Source organism: Tasmannia lanceolata, unplaced genomic scaffold (genome assembly GCF_043159265.1).
Source record: "Tasmannia lanceolata isolate RefF3 unplaced genomic scaffold, GAP_Taslan_0.1 ptg000023l, whole genome shotgun sequence".
NCBI lineage: Eukaryota > Viridiplantae > Streptophyta > Magnoliopsida > Canellales > Winteraceae > Tasmannia > Tasmannia lanceolata.
The window spans coordinates 16,010,184-16,034,018 of record NW_027518700.1 but is presented as its reverse complement, the minus strand read 5'-3'; the positions used below and the strand labels follow the sequence as shown (position 1 = coordinate 16,034,018).

General features: G+C 51.8%; 1 protein-coding gene across 1 annotated transcript; it reads right to left on the bottom strand.

Moving 5' to 3' along the window:
- Positions 1–17,695: 17,695 nt before the first annotated feature.
- Positions 17,696–18,346, bottom strand: LOC143855870 (uncharacterized). Its single transcript, XM_077365924.1, has one exon. It carries the CDS (start codon positions 18,344–18,346, stop codon positions 17,696–17,698), a length of 651 nt encoding a protein of 216 aa, XP_077222039.1.
- Between the last annotated feature and the right edge of the window lie 5,489 nt (positions 18,347–23,835).

Sequence of the window (23,835 nt, the reverse complement as noted above, 5' to 3'; positions counted from 1 at the left end):
GAGAGTTCCGCCAGCTAACGTGGTGAGCCTCTTTCCTCACTAGCGATTTCCCCTGGGTTTTCCTTCCTTTGGTGCTTTTTTTCTTTCTGAGCTGTTGTTTTTCTCTCTTTTTTGGCAACAAGTATGTCTTCTTCTGATGATGTTGTTAAAGGAAAGGGGGTTATGGTGGAGGCGGCGAAGGGTCCAATTGGCCGCCCGAGGATTCCTTCTGGCTTTATGGCTGCGGCCAGGAAGGATCGGCCGGCGGCTAGCTTCCCGAGCCCGCGCCATCCAGTTCCTCCAGTCGATCGGTCGAGGTAAAAGATACGGTGAGATCTCCTCCCAATGGAGCCTCCTGCCAAGAGGGTTATTCCTCCTCGCGCCAAGCAGTGGAAAGCCGGTCGAGCGGCCCGTTCCTCGGCCACGGTCGGTCATGACCAGGATGCTCTTGGAGCAAATGGAGTTCTTCCCGCATTGCTACCAGGCGCAAGGGGAAATGTTTAAGCCGGACTAGAAGATTGGTGTTGAGGATGGCGTCCTCTCGAACCCTTGGGTTGGGGTGGAGATGGGGTTGATGACCGCCCTTCCCGGCGATGAGGTTGAGTTGGAAAACTTTCCCCACAGGGCGCTGGGGGCCCGGTACCTTCATTCTATATCGTGCGTAAGTATTGTGTGGCTGGCTTTCCGTTGGGTTTTTTTGTTTTTTGTTTTTTTGTCTTGAGATTGCTAATGGTTCACTTGTGGCGAGGCTTTTTTAGGCCCAAAGTTATTCCATGAAGATGCTGCAGTACATGGTCGATGATGAGTCCGAGATCGGTGCTTTCGAGGAGCGCGTCCGCAAGCTGAATGAGGATCTCGAGAAGGCCCAAGCTGAAAAGGCGGCGCTTGACGACACTGTCCAGAACCTTCAGGGGCAACTCGAGATGTCTATGGACGGGAGGAACCGGGCGGAGAATAACTTGTTGGTGGCCCGAATGACGCATGCTGAGGAGCTGGTGAAAGCGCGAGATGAATGGCGAGGTTCTGAGGAGTTTTCCAAGGCCGCAGCCGCGTTCAGCGTCGACATCGAGATAGAGGCTTTCATCGAATGCCGGTAGTGCGTTCGTGATGTCGACCCCTCTTTTCCTTTGCAGAAGTTGGTGCACGATGCTGAGGATGCCGTTTCGGAGGACCTTTTGCCGGGGGCAGTAGATGCCAGGGGGCCGGTCGAGGATCCGATGGCTGCCCCGAATGCCTCTACTGTCGCTGAGACCTCCGCAGGGGGCCAGTGAGAACCTTTGCTTCTTTTAGGATCTTGTTTGGGGCCAAGGTGCCTGGTCTGTAATAACACTTTGAACTCTACTTTCTTTTTCTTTTCTTTTTTCTTTTTTCTTTGTGAGGACCTGGAAAGGAAGGCTCGCCTGCTTCCTGCATTTTTATGTGATACTACGTGGGGTGGTTGAGCCCTTTTGCAGGTTTCTTCTTAACGGACTGTTGTTGACTACAAATTTCGTCAGCAAGAATACCTCTAATGCGCCCATGCAGGGCGTCACCTTAGGGCATCTTGTTTGTGGAAGGGTCATCTTCCTCTCGAGTGATCAGCTTGGAGTTGATGGGCCCTGCCTGCCCTTTAAAAATGATAGGTCTTTTTTTCATGGGGAGCGTCTTAGGGTATTTTCGGGGGGATCAACCTAGATGTTACCTCTGTCCCACTCCCTGTTTTCTTTCGGTCCCAAATGCATCACGGGCCGGAAAATGGAGATGCGCATAGTTCAGGCGGGAACGCTATTTCATTGATTGCAAAGGGGGATACATAGCTTTGTGCTGAAAATAACAAAAAAAGACAAACAAAGCATACATAATGACTTAAAAGAAAGCACAGCTCTTACCTTTTCTCTTCACTGATAAAACTTTCGGAGGTTGTCCATGTTCCAACTTCGAGGGACTGGGGTCCCGTCGAGGTGCTCGAGTTGGTAAGCTCCGAGACGGAGCGCTCGAGTGACCTTGTAGTGCCCTTTCCATTTTGGTGCGAGTTTTCCGGAGTTTCGGGGGTTGGATACATCCGCTCGTCGTAGTACTAGGTCTCGTAGTATCGCACCACCTTTTGTTGGTAAGCGGCGGTCCGAAGGAGGGCTTGCTCTCTTTTTTCCAGTACGAGGTCGAGAGCGTTCCGGAGGAGCTCGGAATTTCCATGTTCGTCGTAGTTTTCCGTGTTGAAGCTGTAGAGGCCGATTTCTACTGGAATGACACCTTCGGCCCCGAAGGTTAAACATAAAGGGGACTCCCCTGTTGCGGTCCGGGGTGTCGTCCGGTACGCCCAGAGGACGCTGGGGACCGCTTCTACCCAGCACTTTCCGGCTTCTCCCAACCGCTTCTTAAGACTCTGGAGTAGGATCCTGTTAGTTACCTCCACCTGCCCGTTGGCCTAAGGGTGCGCTACCGAGGCGAACCGGTGCTCGATGCTCAGATTATCGTAGAACCTGCCGAACTCAGCACTTGCGAACTGGGGTCCGTTGTCTGTTACGAGGATTCTTGGAATGCCGAAGCGGCAGACCACGTCATGATAGAAAAACTTTTTTGTTGCCTTAGAGTTTGGTCTCGCCACGGCTTTAACCTCGACCCACTTGGTGAAATAATCGATGGCGACGTATAACATCGTATGCCCCCCCCTCTCAGGGCCTTCAGGAATGGCCCGAGCAGGTCCATGCCCCACATGGCGAAAGGCAGCGGTCCCGCCACTGAGGTGTAGGGGGTGGCCGGTCGATGGGGGGTGGTGGCGTATTTCTGGCATGGGCTGCACTTTTTGATGAATTCCTAGGCATCTTTGAGGATCGTAGGCAAAAAATAGCCATGCCTTACGATCTTCTAGGCTAGGGTCCTCCTGCCTCCGTGGTCTCAGCAGATCCCCTCGTGCACCTCCTGTATTGCGTACTTCGACTCGGAGGGTACCAGGCATCGGAGGTATGGCCATGTGTACGACCGTTTGTACAGCTTAGGTCCGTGGAGTACGTAATGGGCGGCCTTTACGGTTAGGCGTCGGGCTTCCAGTTTGTTCTCGGGCAGTATTCCGTCTTTTAGGTACCGTACTATGGGATCCATCCAGTTGGGCCCTGATGGCGCACAAATACGGCTACGCTCCCAAATATCGCCACGTGTCATCCATGCACGAGCAGAGCCCAACCATCATGAAGAAGGGTGTTGGAAAACGGCAAAGACCACACATTCATGACACATGTCGCCCTCTCACCACCCAGGCCTCATCATCACAAATTAGGGAAGGAAATGGCCGCCAAAGCCACGTGCACCGGCGAGGCAGAGGGACGGCCCAATCCTGCAAAGGAAGTTTTTCCCTCCATAATGATGAAAAGGGCCGCACACCTCCCTTTAAAAGGGGAGGGAAAGGAAGAAGAAGGGGACCTTGGAGGACCTTTTTTTTTTCTTTTGACCCCGGAAAGCAGGGAATTCACCCATCCTCCACCCCGCAACACTGGAAAAAGAGGCGAGGCAACAACAGAGGAGGCCAGGAATTCCATCCTGCCCTCCCTGCTAGTCCCCTCCGACTCACTCATTTATGCACCCAGAAATGTCCCCGCGCACCGGCCCTGGTAACCCTGGTCAAAACCCCCTCCCTTTCTAGCTGTTCTTTATATTGACTGGTCGAAGGATCTGACTTGGGTGTCGAAGTGGTCGTCTGGGACCCACCCCGGACCCCCTGACCCCCTTTTGTTTGTGATTGCAGACCCCGCGGAGGCCCTCTACCGACCGCGCGATCGCAAACCCGGATCCAGACGCCATCATATTGGCGCCATCCGTGGGACTCGTCGAGTAACTGAACGCCTTATGGCGATGAGAAACCACACCCAACAGCCAGAAACAGGGGTAATAACCAGGAGTCAGGCCCAGCGCGCACAAGCCAGCTCCTCAAGCTCCCAAGAGCGAAACTCACCGCCTTCGGACCAACCCCGACCCTCCTCTAGCACGCCGCAGATGGTCCCCACCATGGAGATGTTCAATGAACTTCGCAACGAACTACTCCAGCGTTTGCCTCTCCCGGCTTCGAAAAAGCCCGGGACGACACAAGACTGGACAGAAGCCTACGACGAAGGCAACGAGGAACAATCAGAGGAACGACATCCCCGGCGGAAGCGACCACCGACTCGCAGAACGCCGTCCCCATCAACAAATAGCCCCTTGCACTACGCAGCCGGGGGACATCAGCGAGGCAGCAGGGGACAGGTTACTAACAGCCGCGCCCCCCTGTCCAAGATACCCGTCTCCGGGAACCGCCCTTGGCTCGGGCAGGAGAAGTTGCAACCTCGGCGCAACCGCCCAGCTTGGATCCAATAGCGGACCTGCAAAGGCAAATCCGAGAGGTAAAACTAGAAATGAAAAAACCCTACGCCCACGGCATCCTCGATGAGTGGGAAAGGGAAACGGCATCCCCGTTCACCTCAGAGGTCTTAAAGACCCGGCATAGACCTCTCCCGCTTCGGTCTATACGACGGGAGCACGGACCCCCTCGAGTTCCTCCAGACTTTCAAGAGAGTAATGACGCTTCGAGGCGCGTCGGATGGATTCATGTGCAGAGCCTTTGCATCCCTACTAAGAAAAACCGCCAACGACTGGTACATGAGATTGGAGCCCGACTCCATCGCATCCTTCCACGAATTCGGGCAAAAGTTCAGCACGAGGTTCGCCAACAACCGCCTCCGCCATGATCCTGCGGACGCCCTCCTAGCCCTCCGCCAAGGCAGAAACGAGACCCTAAGAGACTTCATGTTGAAGTTCAACGCCGAATTGGCCCAACTCTCCAACATGGACGTCCAGATAGCGGTCGCCACACTAAAGCATGCCACCACCGATCCGAATCTTAAGCTGCACCTCACCCTCAAGCCCCCGCGGGACCTACAAGAGCTTGAATCAAAGGCTGATAAGTTCGTCCGAGCAGAAGAAGCCTGCGCTCGAGAACAGAATCGGCCCGGCCCCGACGAGAGAAAAAACGACGGCCGAAGGGCCATAAGGCCACGAACCGATGAAAGACAGACGGGCCGCAACCCCATCCCCGTCTTTGAAAGGCTGGGAACCGCCCCACTAAAGTTCCCCCTCTCCCACGTTCTATCGGCTATTAGGGATCAGGGTCTCTTGATCCCCCCCCCAAGAAAATGGCCACAGATCCAAAGAAGAGGTCCGCCAGGAAATTCTGCGGATTCCACGGGGACCACGGCCACGAAACTGACCACTGCTTCCACCTCCGCCTCCAGCTGGAAAGGCTGGCCAAGGAAGGACACCTAAACCAATACCTCAGGAGTCCTGACAAAAGCCCATGCGAGGCCCAGCGCCCGCTCGACGAACCCAGAGGTAGGCATCGGTCACCAAACCGCCGCCGGTCCACAAGCCGACACTGATCCCCCGGTAGGCATCACTCACGAAGCCGACGCCGATCCCGCAGCAGACACGACACGAGCTGCCACCAGCGCCCCCGAAAGGACGAGCCCCCCGAACAGCCACAGGCTCGCGAGCAACCGCCTACCATCATAGGAAAAATCAATATCATCGCAGGCGGGCCTACGGCGGGAGGGCCGACAACAGCCGGTCGGCGGGCATAAGCGGAACGGGTATTCTCCATGGATATACCTTCCAAGAAGGCCCGAACAAATCCACCCCATGAAAACCAGATCACCACTTTTTCCAACAAAGACCTCGACGGGCTGCAAGTCCCGCATGACGATGCACTGGTCATCAGGCTAGTCGTCGCCAACTTCGATACAGGAAAAATCTTGGTGGACACAGGAAGCTCCGTCAATGTGCTACACCTCGAAACTTTCGAAGAAATGAAGCTGGGCAGGGAAAGGCTGGGACCCGCGGAATACTCCATCTACGGTTTCTCCGGGGCATCCGTACAGGTAGACGGCAAGATCGACTTGCCCATGACTTTCGGAGCGTACCCCTTGCAGAAAACCATCCTGACCACTTTCCTGGTCGTAGACATACCGTTCACCTACAGCGCCATCATTGGGCGCCCTGCTCTCAGAGACTTGGGAGCCGTAGTCTCCACCCCCCATCTCAAGATGAAATTCCCCACTCCGGACGGAGTGGGAGAGGTCAGGGGACAGCAAATGATAGCACGCCAGTGCTACGCGGCAAGCCTGAAAGGAACCAACGCCCCAGCCGAAAACTTCACAATCGGCAGTGAAGACCCTCGGCAGCGGGCTCGCGCAATCAGAGGAGAGCCCGCCGAGGAGCTAGACTCCATCCCCCTGACCCAAGATCAGCCGGAGAGACAAGTCCGGATAAGTTCCATGTTAACAGGCCCCCTGCGAGACCAGATGATCAACTTCCTCAGAATAAACAAAGACATGTTCGCATGGTCCGCCAAGGAGATGCCCGGGATACCCAAGGAAATGGCCGTCCACAAGTTGAATGTGAACCCCGCCCTTAAACCCGTCCGGCAGAAAAAGAGGAACTTCGCAGTAGAGCGCCAAACTCACATAAAGGCCGAAGTGGAAAAACTGCTACAAGCCAGATTCGTCAGGGAAATCCGGTATCCCGAGTGGCTGTCAAACGTCGTGATGGTCAAAAAAGCTAGCGGAGGATGGCGGGCCTGTATAGACTTCACCGACCTCAACCGGGCCTGCCCAAAAGACCCCTATCCCCTCCCGCGCATTGACAAACTCATCGACGCCACCTCCGGACACGAACTTCTCACCTTCTTAGACGCGTTCTCAGGCTACAATCAGATCAAAATGCACGAGCCAGACATCCCGAAAACAGCGTTCATCACCGATCAGGGCGTCTACTGCTACACTGTCATGCCCTTCGGGTTAAAAAACGCAGGCGCCACCTACCAGCGGCTCGTGAATAAGCTATTCCAAACGCAAATTGGAAGGAACGTGGAGGTGTATGTCGACGATATGCTGGTAAAAAGCCTGGAAGCCGCCAGACACATCTCCGACCTTCAGGAAACTTTCGACACCTTACGACGAGCCCGAATGAAGCTGAACCCCGCGAAATGCGCCTTTGGGGTAACTTCCGGAAAGTTCTTGGGGTTCATGGTCAGCCAAAGAGGGATCGAGGCCAACCCAGAAAAAATCCAGGCCATCCTAGACATGGAACCCCCGACGACGGCAGTAGAAGTACAGAGGCTCGCAGGACGGATCACGGCCCTCGGCCGATTCATGCCCAAATCAGCAGAGAAGTGCCAACCCTTCTTCAAACAATTAAAAAACATACGGGAATTCGAATGGACCCCGGCCTGCCAAGAGGCCTTCGACTCTCTGAAGCAATACCTCCAGACACCGCCCGTACTCACCAAACCCGAGCCGGGGGAAGAGCTATTTTTATATCTGGCCGTCAGTCCCACGGCAGTAAGCGCGGTGTTGGCCAAACAAAGCGACAAAAAGGAACACCCTGTGTACTACGTGAGCAAGACTCTCCACGGTGCAGAAATCCGATATTCGAACATAGAGAAATTCGCCCTCGCAGTCGTCAGTGCTGCTCGAAAGCTCCGCCCCTACTTCCAGGCCCACCCCATAGTCCTGCTAACCGACCAGCCCCTCAGGAAGATTCTCCAAAAACCAGAGACCTCGGGCAGGATGGTAAGTTGGGCCGTCGAGCTGGGCGAGTTCGACATACAAGTCCGCCCAAGGCCGGCTATCAAATCTCAAGCCCTCGCTGACTTCATAGTGGAATTCACGGCCCCGGCCGAAGAACCAGCAACAATGGGGAGCAGCGAGGGCCCCACTGCGCACGCGGTTTGCGACGACGGGATGCAGGACCCCTCCAAACAGAACAGCGAAACCCCTTGGATCCTGCACGTTGATGGATCCGCTGGCAATAAAGGACACGGAGCGGGAGTGGTCCTCCACGGCCCAGAAGAGTTCACACTGGAATATGCCCTCAGGTTGGATTTCAAAGCCTCCAATAACGAAGCCGAATACGAAGCCTTACTAGTAGGACTAAGTCTAGCCGCGGAGCTCGGCACGGGCAAGTTGAAAGTCTATAGCAACTCACAGCTTGTCGTTAACCAAGTAAATGGAATATACGAAGCCAAGGGCTTCAGAATGAAAAAATACCTCCACAAGGTAAAAGAGAAACTGCAGGGGATGGGAGAGGTAGAGATCCTCCAGGTGCCGCGAGACATGAACAACCGAGCGGATGCATTATCAAGAATGGCCGCCGAAGAGACCCATGACTTCGGCACCGTGCTCACAGAAATCCTGCCCCACCCCAGCATCGACGAGATACGAGTTCTGGAGATTCCACTGGGGCCAAACTGGATGGACCCCATCATACGATACCTGAAAGACGGTATACTACCCGCAGATAAGCTGGAAGCCCGGCGCCTAACCGCAAGAGCCGCCCATTACGTGGTCCACGGGCCCAGGCTCTACAAACGGTCGTACACATGGCCGTACCTCCGATGCCTGGTACCCTCCGAATCAGACTACGCGCTACGAGAAGTACATGAAGGGATCTGCGGAGACCATGGAGGCGGCAGGACCCTAACCCAGAAAATCGTAAGGCACGGCTACTTCTGGCCCACGGTCCTTAGGGACGCCAAGGAATTCGTCAAAAAATGCAGCCCCTGCCAAAGGTACGCAACCACCCCCACCAACCGGCTACACCGTACACCGCGATAGCAGGACCCCTGCCTTTCGCCATGTGGGGCATGGATCTACTCGGACCATTCCCCAAGGCCCCCGGGGGGCATACAATGTTATACATCGCCATCGACTACTTCACCAAGTGGGTTGAGGTCAAAGCCGTGGTGAAACTCAATTCCAAAGCGACGGAGAAGTTCTTCTATCACGACGTCGTTTGCCGTTTCGGCATTCCAAAGACCCTTGTAATAGACAACGGTCCCCAGTTCGCAAGCGCCGAATTTGGCAGATTCTGTGATAGCCTAAGCATCGAACACCGTTTCGCCTCCGTAGCACACCCGCAGGCCAACGGGCAGGTCGAGGTAACCAACAGGATTTTGCTACAAAGTCTCAAGAAGAGATTGGGAGAAGCCGGAAAAAACTGGCTGGACGCACTCCCTAGCGTCCTCTGGGCCTATCGAACAACACCACGGACCGCAACTGGAGAATCCCCTTTAAGCTTAACCTTTGGGACCGAAGCGGTCATTCCGCTAGAAATTGGCCTCCCCAGCTTCCGCACCGCGAATTACGACGAGTAGGGAAATTCTGAACTCCTCCGGAACAACCTCGATCTCGTGCTCGAGAAAAGAGAGCAAGCCCTCCTCCGAACCGCCTCCTACCAGCAAAAGGTGGCACGATACTACGATGCCCGGGTAAAAAAGCGTTCGGTAAAGCCCGGAGATCTGGTGCTACGGCGTGCAGAGGTATCAGACCCCCGCAACACGGGTAAGCTCGCACCCAAATGGGAAGGACCGTACGAAGTCGTTCGAGCACTTCGACCCGGGGCCTACCAACTAGAATGCCTCAATGGGACCCCGGTCCCTCGCAGTTGGAGCATGGACAAACTCCGAAAGTTCTATCAGTAAAACGACAGGGTAAGTTCCGTGCCTTTCTTTTAAAAATATGACAAGTGTTTTGGTTTCCTTTTTGTGTTCTAGAAGCAAAGATGTATTCTTGTCAACAAATTAATGGAAAAGCACTTCTACAAAAGCAGCGTACATCTCCACTTTCCGGCCCACGATAAATGAGGGACCCGAAAGAAAACAGGGAGTGAGACAGAGGTAACATCGGGGCCGATCCCCCCGAGAATACCCTAAAACGCTCCCCATGAAAAAAAAAGACCTCCCCCTTTAAGGGCAGGCGGGACCCATTAACCCGGAACTGATCATTCGAGGGGAAGATAGTCCTCCCATAAACAGACGCCCTACGGGGTGCACTAAGAATACTCTCACCAACACAATTCGTAAAGGCCTGAGGACCTCGAAAACCTCGCGGCGCATCGTATATATGCAGAGATGTCAATACGGTTACACACCAAACAACAAAAAATAGGTAGTTCAAAAGTTATTACAGACCAAATAACCAGGAACATTGAAAGAAAAGAGCAAGCCCCCCGAGGCATTCACAACATCACTGGGCCCCCCTCGGAAGTCTCTGCAACTACGCGATCCACCGGGGCGGCCACCTCCTCTCCTACCGGCTCCACCACTTCCGCCGGTGCCGGCAAAGGATCAACCTCAGACTCATGCATCAGTTTATCGAGAGGGAAGGAGGGATCGACCTCTTGAACGCGCCGCCGGCATTCAGCAAACGCATCAATCTCAATATCCACCCTGAACGCAGCCGCAGCCTTAAAAAACTCCGCAGAGTCGCGCCATTCCTCCCGTGCCTTCGCCAATTCCCGGGCATGAGTTCGTCGGGCCAGCGCCAACTTTTCCGACGCACGACTCCTCCCCTCCACAGTTACCCGGAGATCTTCCCGGAGTTGAGCAACAGTGTCATCAAAGGTCGCTCTCTCCGCCCGGGCTCTGCCCAATTCCTCGCGTAACTGCCGGTTTAGCTCCCCCACAGCACTTATCTCAGCCTCATCCTCAAGAAGGCACTGCACCATCCTCCTGGCATAAGTTTGGGACTGCAAAAGGCAAGTTATCAGGAAAATTCCAACATACAATCTCGAAAACAGCGAGGAGAGAAAAATACCATCAGAAAACCGGCCACCCATTACTTACGCAGGAAGTTGATTGAAAATACTGAGCCCCCAGGGCCCTACGATCATAGCCCTTCAGCTCAGCCTCGTCACAAGGAAGGGCAGTTGTCACCCCTAGCTCCACTCCAACCCGGGGATTCGCAAGAACGCTGTCCTCAACACCAATCCTCCAGCCGGGCTTAAACAGTTCCCCTCGCATCTGGAAACTTTGCGGGGGAAGCTCCGCCCGCTCCAGAAGAAGCTTGGTCATTACCGTCCCCTCCATCCGACTTGGCACGTCCTCCGCAAAGATTGAAGGACACACCACGCGGCCGGCGACCCTCTTGGCAGGATGCTCAGACCCCGGGGGTGAGGAACTAACCGGCCCCTTCTCTCCAACCGCTCGACCAGAGGGGCTGGAAGGCATAGATGTTGCGAGCCTCGCTTGCGACCGACCTAGCCTGGCCGCGGCCATAAAGTCAGAAGGAATTTTCTTACGGCTCGACAAGCCCGTTGTCACCGCCGCAACCTCCTTCCCCTTACCAACGTCACCAGAAGAAGACATCTCTCCTGCCAAAAACAAGAAAATAACAATCGCTCAAAGCAAAGGAAAAACAAAAAATAAAATAAAAAAGAGAGAGGAAGAGGGGAGGGGCTCACCACGATAGCTGGCTGAACTCTCCCCCGTTCCCTCGCCCGTGCAACGGACCCTCCTCTCCACAGCTCCCACCAAGCCAAACCTCTTCAGGCTCCTCTCCCACCTAAACTCGGAGACGTCAATAGCCTCCCCAGAGGCGAGCTTCCCCAAGTCAAACTTGCTGTAGTCAGACTCGTCGGGAAGGGACTTCCTCCGCCACTCAACGGAGCGCCTCCAAGAACGAGGAAAATCCCAGCCAGCGTCCGATGGAGGGGTAACAAACACATACTCCTCCTTCCACTTCTTGATGGACGAAGGCAAGTTCGCTGCAATCTTCACCTGAGGACGCTGGGTCAGATAAAGCCAGCTGTCCTCCCCCTTCACCAACGGACTGAGGGCCACGCAGGCCCGGAGCAGCGGAAGGGTGGGCTGAACCTTATGAAGACCCGCCTTGGCCACAAAGGCCAGGAGTGTGCGCCAACTATTAGGCGCCAGTTGGGAAGGAGCCACTTGGTAAAACTCGAGGGCCTCTATTATAATGTCCAAGAGCGGAAACCTAACCCTCGCCCGGAAAGCTTCCACGTAGAAAGCTACCTCTTCCTCCGTGGTACCCCCACACACCCCTTCTACAAAGGAGGGGACTCTAATCCCATAATCGTCGGGGATATGGAACTCCCTCCTAATTTTCTCCGCCGCCCCTTTTTCCAAAGTATTCCTGAAACACGCCACCCGGCCGGGACGAATAACGGCGCCAGGCCGAATGTCCCCAATCTCCGCCCCACGAGCATAAGAAACTCGAGCCGGAGATTCCGAAGCAGCGGCCCCCACCGACGACCCGGAGGTCCCGGAACTATCCCTCAACTCCGTGGGCTGCCGCACATCTTCAGCGACGCCGCTCCCACCCTCTACAGACAACCGCCTCCTCTTTCTCACCGGAGCCCTCTCCACCACCTCTACCGACGCGGAAGAGGGGCTCTGAGGCACAGTCGCAACAGACATCGTAAGCTATGAAACAAAGACACAGAACTCACCGAACGAAGCGTGGACGACAAGCAACACGTAGAAGAATCGCCGCGGAGAAAAAACCCGTTCTAATCGAGGAAGACGAAGGAATAAAGTTAAAAAATGAAATCCCCAAAAAGGCTTTAAAAAGGGCTAGGGTTTTGACATCTGTCGTTCGATCTCCCGCCCTTTCTAAGTCGATGGGACGCGCACACGTGGCGCCGATTGAGAAACCCAAGGGAACCGCCATAAGTCGAAGCCATACGGAAAGGACGTCTCTACCCCTACCCACGACATAACTTCCCCAGCAAGCCATCCATACACCTCCACCAGATGGACAAAACTGCGTTCATAAAGAAAGGGCTCGGACCCCGTCACAAGGGCCCGACATACACCTCCACAAGATTAAAAAAAAAAAAAAAAAAACCACATTCGATGGCAAAGAGCTCGGAACCCGTCATAAAGGTACGACTAGATACCCCATACAAAATACCACCGGGCCGAAAATATCGAACGCAGCGACAAGGGCTTAGAAATGCGCGAGAAAGCAAGCATGCAAAAGAAAAGCAAACACGTAAGGAGAAAACACACATCAGAAACAGGAAAAAGAAAGGCACCATTCATAAACCACTTCCTCCTGGCCCAAAGGCCTACAAAAAGGGGAGTAAGGACAACAGGCACGCAGGCCCGAAGCCCCCAAGATCCCTAAGACAAAAAAAAAAGAAAGCGCAAAGACAAGAGGCTTCCTCCAAAAATTCCGAACTCCAACCGCAATCAGCTCAGAGGGACTGGCCGCTGAAAGAGTTTTCCGCATCAGAAATCTCCCTATCACTCTGTTCCCCGTCCGAAGAGCTTCCCCAACGCCGATTCCCAGCCAAACGGGCCTGGTCATTTAACCAACGCACCCGGTTCCTCAGCAGATCGTTCTCCGCGCGCAAAGCAGCAATCTCCCGATCCATGTCCCTCATCCGGCTAAAAACCTCCATTCCCCTACGATGGACGCAGGAAAAGAAGGAACGGTTGCGGTGAATAAACGCTTCATGAGACTCCCTCTCGTGCAGGGGAGGAGGATGATCCACGTCCCCCTCCGGAACCCCTCGCTGAGGCCCCAGCCCGCCAGAATTTGCCTCGGGGTTATTCGGACGACTCCCGTCGCGATCAGACCTACGATCGCCGCCCGCAAAGGGACCCTGGAAAGGCGACGACATCTCGGACAAGCCTGAAGAAAGGCCGGAAGAAATAAAAAAGGCAAAGAAGAAACAAAGGGCGATATTCCTGACTTCAGGAAAGCTCACCCCTTATAGAACCCTTATAGGAAACCCCGGTGTGAAAAAACGAAGCACTTACTACCCGCGTGTCCGTTTCCTACTGAACAACCAAGCGGCGCCTCGGGAAGGAGCCGCCGGACGAAGCAGAATATCCGCTCGCACCCCAATGCTCCCATAAATGCCTTCACTACATTATCCTTTAACTATGCCAACGGGCTCGCTCCCCGAGGCCAATCAATGGACTAAAGGTCATATCACGATAACATGCAAAGACGGCGCTATCACCGGAGCATGCCACGTGTCGCCCCCAGATTTACATAAAGCCTAACCTTCATAAAGGAAGTAGAGGGTAAAGGGCAAAATCATACGAATTCGACACGCCTCGCTATCCCGACCCCACGCAGGTTCGGGCCCCCAAAAAAAAAAAAAAAAAAAATAACACAGAGATTCTCCATCACAAGCGAAGAACAACATTAAGAGATATGGCCCAAATACACATAAACTACCCATTAACATCCTCCTGGCCCATAGGCCTACAAAAATAAAGGGAAACCAAAAAACAGCACAGGGCACGCAGGCCTCAGAAATCCCCGCCAGAGAAGAGGATAGACACGCAGGAAAACATAGAAAGCCAAAGCTTAATCGGAGAACGACTCCTCCCCAGAGGAGTTCCCCTCCTCCTCCCAAGAGGTCTCCAGCAGGGGGTCCACCTCATATTCCAACAGCTGCTCGTTGAGAAGATGAACTTTCTTCTGTAGAACCTCGTTCTCCCGCTTCAAGTCCTCGATCTCCTGACCCATCTTCGAAACACGCCCACGCAGTTCCGTTCCCTGACGATAGGCTCGAGAGAAAAATGACCACTCCCGGGCAACGCGGGACCTGGACAATCTGTCCTTCCTAGGCAGGGAAGAAAGGCGAAGGGGGGGGGAAGCCCGACGAAGCGCCCGGGCCCCTCTTAGCCTTCTTCCGACGAGCCACGAGATCCTCCCCCGGATCGGAGGACAAGTCAGGGTCGCTCGACGACTCCTGGAGGAAACAGGCCTTGCCCCTAACTCGTGAAGAAGAGCCAGACATGTTGCTGGAAAATATACGAAAAGAACACCTACCGCAAAGGAAAGAAGAAGAGCGACGAAGAGCCACAAAAAGACACCAGGGTAATTCCCCTCTTTTAAACTCGGGAAAGAAATCCTGGTGCCTCGAGACAACGCAGCCTTCCTAACGACGCCGCCGTTTCCCAAGGACAGCCGCCGGATAAAACGGCACATCTCCACGCACCCCGGAGCCCTCGTAAATATCCTCATCATGACTTAGCTCGAACAAAATGTTACTCCCTTGGCCCATTCAATGGACCAAAGGAGTAAGGGGGAGTTATGATGGGGCACAAATACGGCTACGCTCCCAAATATCGCCACGTGTCATCCATGCACGAGCAGAGCCCAACCATCATGAAGAAGGGTGTTGGAAAACGGCAAAGACCACACATTCATGACACATGTCGCCCTCTCACCACCCAGGCCTCATCATCACAAATTAGGGAAGGAAATGGCCGCCAAATCCACGCGCGCCGGCGAGGCAGAGGGACGGCCCAATCCTGCAAAGGAAGTTTTTCCCTCCATAATGATGAAAATGGCCACACACCTCCCTTTAAAAGGGGAGGGAAAGGAAGAAGAAGGGGACCTTGGAGGACCTTTTTTTTTCTTTTGACCCCGGAAAGCAGGGAATTCACCCATCCTCCACCCCGCAACACCAGAAAAAGAGGCGAGGCAACAACAGAGGAGGCCAGGAATTCCATCCTGCCCTCCCTGCTAGTCCCCTCCGACTCACTCATTTATGCACCCAGAAATGTCCCCGCGCACCGGCCCTGGTAACCCTGGTCAAAACCCCCTCCCTTTCTAGCTGTTCTTTATATTGACTGGTCGAAGGATCTGACTTGGGTGTCGAAGTGGTCGTTCGGGACCCACCCCGGACCCCCTGACCCCCTTTTGTTTGTGATTGCAGACCCCGTGGAGGCCCTCTACCGACCGCGCGATCGCAGACCCGGATCCAGACGCCATCAGGCCCTGGTGGAATTTCCAAGACTTGCACCTCGTCGATGCTGGGGTGAAAGTAGTATCTCCGTGAGCACGGCACCAAAGTCATGGGTTTCTTCGGAGGCCATTTTGGACAGGGCGTCCGCTCGATTGTTCATGCCTCGCGGTACCTGGAGAATCTTGACTTCCCCCATTCATTTCAGCTTCTCCCTTACCTTCTGGAGGTATCTTTTCATCCTAAGTTCCTTGGCCTCATACGCCCCGTTCACTTGCTCGACCACCAGTTGCGAATCGCTGTAGATTTTTAACTTCCTCGTGCCCAGCTCCTCGGCTAGACTCAGCCCTGCCAATAAGGCCTTGTATTCAGCCTCGTTATTGGAGGCTTTGAAGTCTAGTCGGAGGGCGTACTCTGCTATGAATCCATCTGGGCCGTGGAGGACCACTCCTGCCCCGCATCCTACTTTACTTGCTGAGCCGTCCACGTGCAAGGTCCAGTGGATCTCGTTGTCTCCTTCCGGCAACTCGGGCCCCATGCACTCGTCTTCGTGAGTCGTTTGCCCATCGGGGGCCCTAGTTTCCTCCATCGCTGCTGGTTCTGCGGCAGGGGCGGTGAATTCCACTATAAAATCGGCGAGGATCTGGGATTTGATGGCCGGCCTTGGTCGGACCTGTATGTCGAATTCTCCTAATTAGACGGCCCAGCTTACCATTCTACCTGAGGTCTCCGGTCTTTGTAGAATTTTTCTGAGGGGTTGGTCAGTCAAGAGTATTATGGGGTGGGCCTAGAAGTAGGAGCGGAGCTTCCGGGCGGCGCTGACAACTGTAAGGGTGAATATCTCTATGTCCAGGTATCGAACCTCCGCACCATGGAGGGTCTTGCTCACATAGTACACCGGATGTTCCCGCTTGTCATTCTGCTTAACCAGTACTGCACTTACCGCCATAGGGCTGACGGCCAAATACAAAAACAATTCTTCCCGAGGCTCTGGCTTGGCCAGCATGGGTGGTGTTTGAAGGTACTGTTTCAAGGCGTCGAAAGCTTCTTGACAGGCCAGGGTCCATTCCGACTCCTGTATGTTTTTTAGCTGCTTAAAGAAGGGCAGGCACTTTTCTGCCGACTTGGACATAAAACAGCCGAGGGCGGTGATCTGCCCCGCAAGTCGTTGCACCTCTACTGTCGTTGCCGGGGGTTCCTTGTTTAGGATGGCCTGGATTTTTTCAGGGTTGGCTTCGATGCCTCTCTGGCTGACCATGAATCCTAAGAACTTTTCGGACGTTACCCCAAAGGCGCACTTTGCGGGATTGAGTTTCATCTGGGCCCGTCGCAGGGTGTCGAAGGTTTCTTGGAGGTCGGAGATGTGTTCGGGGGCTTCTAAACTCTTTACCAGCATGTCATCCACGTATACTTCCATATTTCTGCCTATCTGCTTTCGAAATAGTTTGTTTACGAGCCGCTGGTACATAGCCCCCGCGTTTTTCAACCCAAAGGGCATGACAGTGTAGCAGTAGATGCCCTAATTGGTGATAAATGCAGTTTTTGGAAAGTCGGGCCCGTGCATCTTTATCTGGTTATAACCGGAGAAGGCGTCTAGGAAGGTGAGGAGCTCGTGTCCGGATGTGGCATCGATGAGCTAGTCTATGCGTGGGAGGGGGTAGGGATCTTTTGGGCAGGCTTAGTTTAGATCTGTAAAATCTATACAGGCTCGCCAACCCCCGCTGGCTTTTTTGACCATGACCACATTGGATAGCCACTCGGGATACCAGATTTCTCTGACAAATCCGGCTTGTAGCAACTTCTCCACTTCTACTTTGATGTGAGTTTGTCGTTCTGCCGCGAAGTTCCTTTTCTTTTGTCGGACGGGTTTGAGGGTCGGATTTACGTTCAACCTGTGAACGGTCATTTCCGGAGGTATACCGGGCATGTCCAAGGTGGACCACGCGAACACATCTTTGTTGGCTCTAAGGAAACTGATCATTTGGTCTCGCAAGGTGCCTTTTAGTAAGGAACCAATTCGGACTTACTTTTCTGGCTGGTCTTTGGATATAGGGATGGAGTCTAGCTCCTCGGTGGGCTCCCCTCTGACCGTACGGGCTCGCTCTTGGGGGTCTTCACTCCCAATCGTGGAATTTTCGGCCGGGGCGTTGCTTCCTCTCAAGCTCGCCGCGTAGCATTGGCGTGCCATCATCTGCTGTCCCTAGACTTCTCCTATCCCGGTTCGAGTGGGGAACTTCATTTTGAGGTGGGGGGTAGAAACTACCGCTCCCAAGTCTCTCAGAACAGGGCGTCCTATGATGGCGCTGTAAGTGAAAGGTATGTCTACGACCATAAAGGTGGTCATAATGGTCTTTTGGAGGGGGTATGTTCCAAAGGTTACGGGTAAGTCAATTTTACCACTGATCCGCAGTGATTCCCCAGAGAACCCGTAGATGGAGTACTCCGCGGGCCCCAGTCTTCCCTTGCTCAGCTTCATTTCTTCAAAGGTTCCAAGGTACAGTACATTGACAGAGCTCCCCGTCTCCACCAAAATCTTTCCTGTGTCGAAGTTGGCGATGATTAGCCTGACTACTAGTGCATCGTCGTGTGGAACTTGTAGCCCGTTGAGGTCTTCAGAGGAGAAAGTGATGATCTGGTCTTCTTGGAGGGGATCTGTCCGGGCCCTTTTGGAGGGTATTTCTAGGGAGAGTACCCGCTCTGCGTATGCTCGTTGGCCGACTGTCGTTGGCCCCCCTGCCGCAGGTCCTCCCGTAATGATGTTGATTTTTCCGATAATGGTGGGCGGCTGTTGAGGGGGTCGGTGGCTGTTGAGGGGGTTCTCCCCCTTTGAGGCATCGGTGGTGGCTCGCATTGTGCCTGCTGCGGGATCGGCGCCTACTGCGGGACCGGTGCCTGCTGGGGGATCGGTGCCTGCTACGGGACCGGTGTATGCTTCTCGGCCCGTCGGCAGGGTGGTGGGCTTCGTGCGAGCGTTCAATCGACGCGGGGCTCTTAAGGTACTGATTTAAATGACCCTCCTTCGCCAGTTTCTCTAACTGGAGTCTGAGGTGGAAATAGTGGTCGGTTTCATGGAAATCACAGAACTTTCTGGTGGAGCGCTTCTTCGGGTCCGTGCTCATTTTCCTGGGAGGGGTCAGAAGACCTTGATCTCTGATGGAAAACAGGACATGGGAGAGGGGAACCTTCAGGGGGGCACTTCCCAGCCTTTCAAAGACGGGGACGGGGTTCCGATTTGCCTGTCTTTCTTTGGCCCGTTGCCTCATGGCCCCTCTGCCATCTTCCTTCCTTCTTTCCTCGGGGCCGGCTCGGCTCCACTCCCGTGCGCATGCTTCCCCCGCCCATATGAACTTGTTAGCTTTGGATTCAAGTTCCTGCAGGTTCCGTGGTGGCTTGAGGGTGAGGTGTAGTTTGATATTTGGGTCGGTGGTAGCGTGTGTTAGTGCCGCGAACGCTATTTGGACGTCAATGTTGGAAAGTTGAGCCAGCTCGGAGTTGAATTTCAACATGAAGTCTCTCAATGTCTCGTTTCTTCCCTGTTGGAGGGCTAAGAGGGCGGAGGCAGTTGTTGGCGAACCTTGCGGTGAACTTCCTCCCGAATTCGTGGAAGGATGCGATGGAGTCTGGCTCCAGGCGCATATACCAGTCGTTGGCGGTCTTTCTTAGCAAGGAGGCAAAGGCTCTACACATAAATCTATCTGACGCGCCTCGGAGCGCCATTACCCTCTTGAAAGTTTGGAGGAACTCAAGAGGGTCTGTGCTCCCATCGTAAAAATCGAATCGGGAGAGGTCTATTCCTGCTTCCACGGGAGTTTTTAAGATCTCTGAGGTGAATGAGGACGCCGTCTCTCTTTCCCATTCGTCAAGGATGTCGTGGGCATAAGGTTTCTTCATTTCCCGTTTGACTTCTCTGTAGATCGGCCAGTGGGTCTAGCCCAGGGAGCTGCGCCGAGGTTGCTACTTCCTCTACCTGTGTTGGGGGCAATTCTTGGAATCGAGCCGTTCGGGTAGGGGGCGTGGCTTAGGGTAGCTTGTCTCCTATTATTTGGCTGTTTTCCCCTAGCTAGGGGAGGTAAAGGGCTATTTGTCGAAGGGGAGGGCGTTCGTCGGATCGGCGCTCGCCTTCGCCGGGGATGACATTCCTCTGGCGACTCCCCGTCGCCTTCGTCGTAGGCTTCCGTGTGATCATGCGTTGCCGGTGGCATCCCCGGGGCTGGAGGCTCTGGTGGTGGAGGCAAACGTTGGAGTAGCTCTTGGCGGAGTTCATTGAACATTTCCATGGTAGGGACCATTTGTGGTGTGCTAGAGGCGGGCTGATGCTGGCCCGAGAACAGCGAGTTCAGCTCCCGAGAATTTGAGGCATTGGTTTGTGCATACTGGGCCTGGCTCATGGTTACTACCCCTGTTTCCTGCTGTTGGGCGTGGTTTCTCATCGTTATGAGGCGTTCAAACTCAATGAGTCACACGGATGGCGCCATTATGATGGCATCGGAATCCGGGTCTGCGATCACGCGGTGGGTAGAGAGCCTCTGCGGGGGCCTGCAATCACAAACAGAGGGGTCAAGGAGGTCCGGGGTGGGTTCCGGACGACCACTTCGACACCCAAGTCAGATTCTGGACCAACAATATAAAGAACAGCAAGAAAAGGCTGAGGTGCAATCAGGTTTACCAAGGCCAAAAATGCGGGTTCTTCTTTTGGTGCATGAGTGGACAGGTCGGAGGCGACGAGTGGGAAGAGGAAGAAGAGGAAAGCGGGGGAAAGGAATCCGGGCGTCCAGCACCTTTCTCCTTTCTCCCCAAGATTAATCTCCCTACTTCCTTTGTCGTCGCCTCGTTTTTCGGAGAGTCGCCCCTTCCTTTGGGTAGCCTTGAGAGGGATGGGGTTTTCTTCTCCTCCCTGGCCTTTTTTTCTCTTATCTTGCCTTTTTTCTGATCTCGCTTGTGAATCCTTTTTAAGGGGCGCCATGCGAACCCTTTCATCATTTCAGATAGAGACCTTCACTCGTAGGATTGGGCTGCCTCCCTGGTTTGACGGCGTGCGTGGCTTTGCCGTGTAATCTCGCCCATAATCGTGATGATGAGGTTTCGGCGGTGGGAAGGTGACACGCGGCAGAATTACGTGGTCTTGCCGCTCATTAATGCCCTACTTAATTATGATTAGGTTCCATCGGTGCATGGGCGACACGTGGTGAGATTCGAGGATCGAGCCGTATTTATGTCCCATCACTCCGAAATTATTTAAAAAAATTGGAGCATCATTAATAATTTTGAGGGAAGATTTGAAGGAAAAATTCCGAAGGATGCCCAAAATTTAAAATTTCATTCAAAATCCTAAATTTGGGAGTCTCGTTAACAAACTAAATGGATTGAAATTGTTTTCTAAAACAGAGAATAAATACCTTTAATTAAAGGGATTTGTTAGCGTCCATCGCAGAATCATTTCACGGAGGCGTTGTTGCATGTGAGAACAGCCACACAGGCTCACTTTTCAACAGATTTTGTCTTTATTCATGAGATGGCTACTCTCACATGCAACAGACTATCCATGAAATGCCTTCTGCGATGATGCTAGCAAATCTCTTAATTAAAAGAGTCCTTTCCAATTTTTCTATAAAGAAAACAAGGGTGCCATTACCTAAAATCAATGGTTCGAAATCATTTTTCAAAACAAAATTATAATTTCTTTTAACAAATGGATGGGGGTTTTAACCATCATTTTTTTATTTTCTATTTCTTTTAACATGATAAAAAAATCCCTTTAAAAAGACATTTTTTAAAAAAATTGGCGGCCCCACTAAATGGGTGCCGACATCAGAACACAGGGCTTATTTGAATTGTGTAAAAGTTTGAACCAGGGGATGCCTTTTCAGTAAAAAATATTTTTTAAAAAGATGTCGGATTTTGAAAAATCGGGGTCCGGCCAAAATGGGGTGTCTACATGTTACTGGATTTTACCTTTTCATCGAGATTTCCTTACCATATATTCATGTTTAATCGCTACGAAACAAGCATGCTAGTGTCATAGAAATATTGTTTTGAAGGCAATGATATTTCTCAAAGCATGGTTATTGATTTTAAATTGAAATCATATTGCATATCGAATATCGTTGAAGTTTAATGCATTATTTTTACGGGTTCTCAGTCGAACTACGAAAGATCCTGTTAGTGGGGGTTAATACACTGACATAAGATCCCCCTAGTGCAGGGTTAATACTCTGCCACATGAATCGGGGCGATGCCACATGAGAGGAAAGGGGGGCAATTGCCCCCCTTAATTTTTTGGAAAAAAAAAAGACCTTTATGTTTTAATTTTTTTTTTATCTTTACCCCTTTTTTAAAAAAATATGCCCCCCTTTCCAATCATCCCTAAGATAGAAAATAAGTTTAAAATTTTAATTTTACCATTTTTATCTCCCTTTTTTGTGCAAAATTTACTATAATTTTTGCCCCCTTATGCAAAATTTCAGATAGAAATTTTTTCTATCTTAATTTTAAGATAGATAAAAAAATTACTATAATTTTTGCCCCCTTGTGCAAAATTTCTGGCATCGCCCCTGCACATGATCATGTTTTTAATGACCATATGGTGGTGACTTCAAAAGGAAATGGAGTGTATTCACTACAAAGTGGTGGTTAAGTGAAAGTAAAGTGGCCTTGTCATAGGTTTATAGTGTGGTCATGGTTCTAATGATCGTAGATTCCAAATGTTTTTATAAGTGCATCGTTCATGAACTGATAGAATTGTTTAACATGTTCCTACTGAAGTTGCATATGAGTGATGTTTCACTGATTGAATTGCTTTCGTAAGTGTAATGCTTTAATAGCTTGTATTGATTGCCTAGTGTCCTTCGTTTCCAAAAGCAATTGAACTATTTTATTGCTAGATTTTTAAGAGATTGCATTATAGTTTTTATATTGCAAATGGATTTTACTCGGTGATTATTTCGACTGAGTAAGGCATATAATATGTTGCTCAGCGTTGGCTCACTCTTTATATAATATTTTTCAGATGACCAAGAGGCTTAGAATCGTTACATGGGATAGTTGAACGTAGAGGAGTAGCGGAGGATAGAAGACTTTGAGAGTTGATTTATTTAATTCAAGAGCGGAGAGGACTTTTAATTATTTCGTATGGAACTATGCACAGAACTTTACTTGTTATTATGGTTTGATTATTTAGTTGTTCATGGGGAGGAACCAGTAGAATACTTTTATAACCTTTTATTTTATTTAGCTGTGGTTTTATTCTATTTAATTCCTTGTTATGGAAATTGTGATCAAAATTGAGGACCTTGCATGTTTATGGGTAAAATCATATGCTTGCAGTCATCTGCCTCGCGCCCTTGGTTCCACTATTCAAGGTTGGGCGTTCGAAAATTTTAGTACACAAATTGTACATCTCATGTTCATTCTAAGTTTGGATCTCTCAACTACAATTAATGAGTTTAGGTTATTTATTATTTGAATCCAGTTTCCTCACTAACTTTTCTGGAATCTAAGTTCAAAGCAATTTTTATCACTTTCGAACTTACAAAGCACATGCTACATGAAAAAGAAATATGTAGTAAAATGTTTCCTTGATATTAAAGGACAACCGAAATGTTCATTCGGTTTCGGTTCATTCAGGTTTAGAAAATTCTATTTTGATTTCGATTTCTCAATCTAGGTAACTGAAAATGCATCGGTTTTTTCAGTTCAGTGGGTTTTGTTCGGTTATAACCGAATGAACACCCCTAGCATCAGGGGCGGAGCTACATTGAGCATAACGGGGCAGTTGCCCTTGCTGAGTTGGACCAAATCCTTAATAGGCCCAACTCAATTGGGCCCAGCCCCCTTCAAAATTTCAAGGCCTCTCCCCCATATGTGTAAGCATGTATAAGCATGCCCCCTTGTGCGTTAATCCTGGCTCCGCCACTGCCTAGCATATATCATAAATGTTAGCCTATATCATAAATGTTGCTCACAAGCCACCATAGAGGAAATTCATGTTGCCCACAAGTCACCGTGGAGGAAATTCAAGCCGAATAAAGTGAGAATGCAGAAATTGTAGATACTCTAGCCAAAGAAAGTGAGAGTACAAAAATTGAGATGCAGGCACGAAATTATATGAGGCTGTAGCTTGTGAGATTTAAAGTGATTAGAGATTTAGGGATTAGATGCATTGTCCTTGGGTGCCAAAAGCTGAGATTGATTGCATGTTTTGTTGGCTCTCAAGATGTTCATTTTACTAAGTTGCTTCACATATGGCTGCTCTCTCATGCAACAGACGTTCCGCAAAATCTGAAGTTAAATGGTTAGTAAAAAATACAGTTGGGGCCCACATAAATTGGGTGATGCAAACCA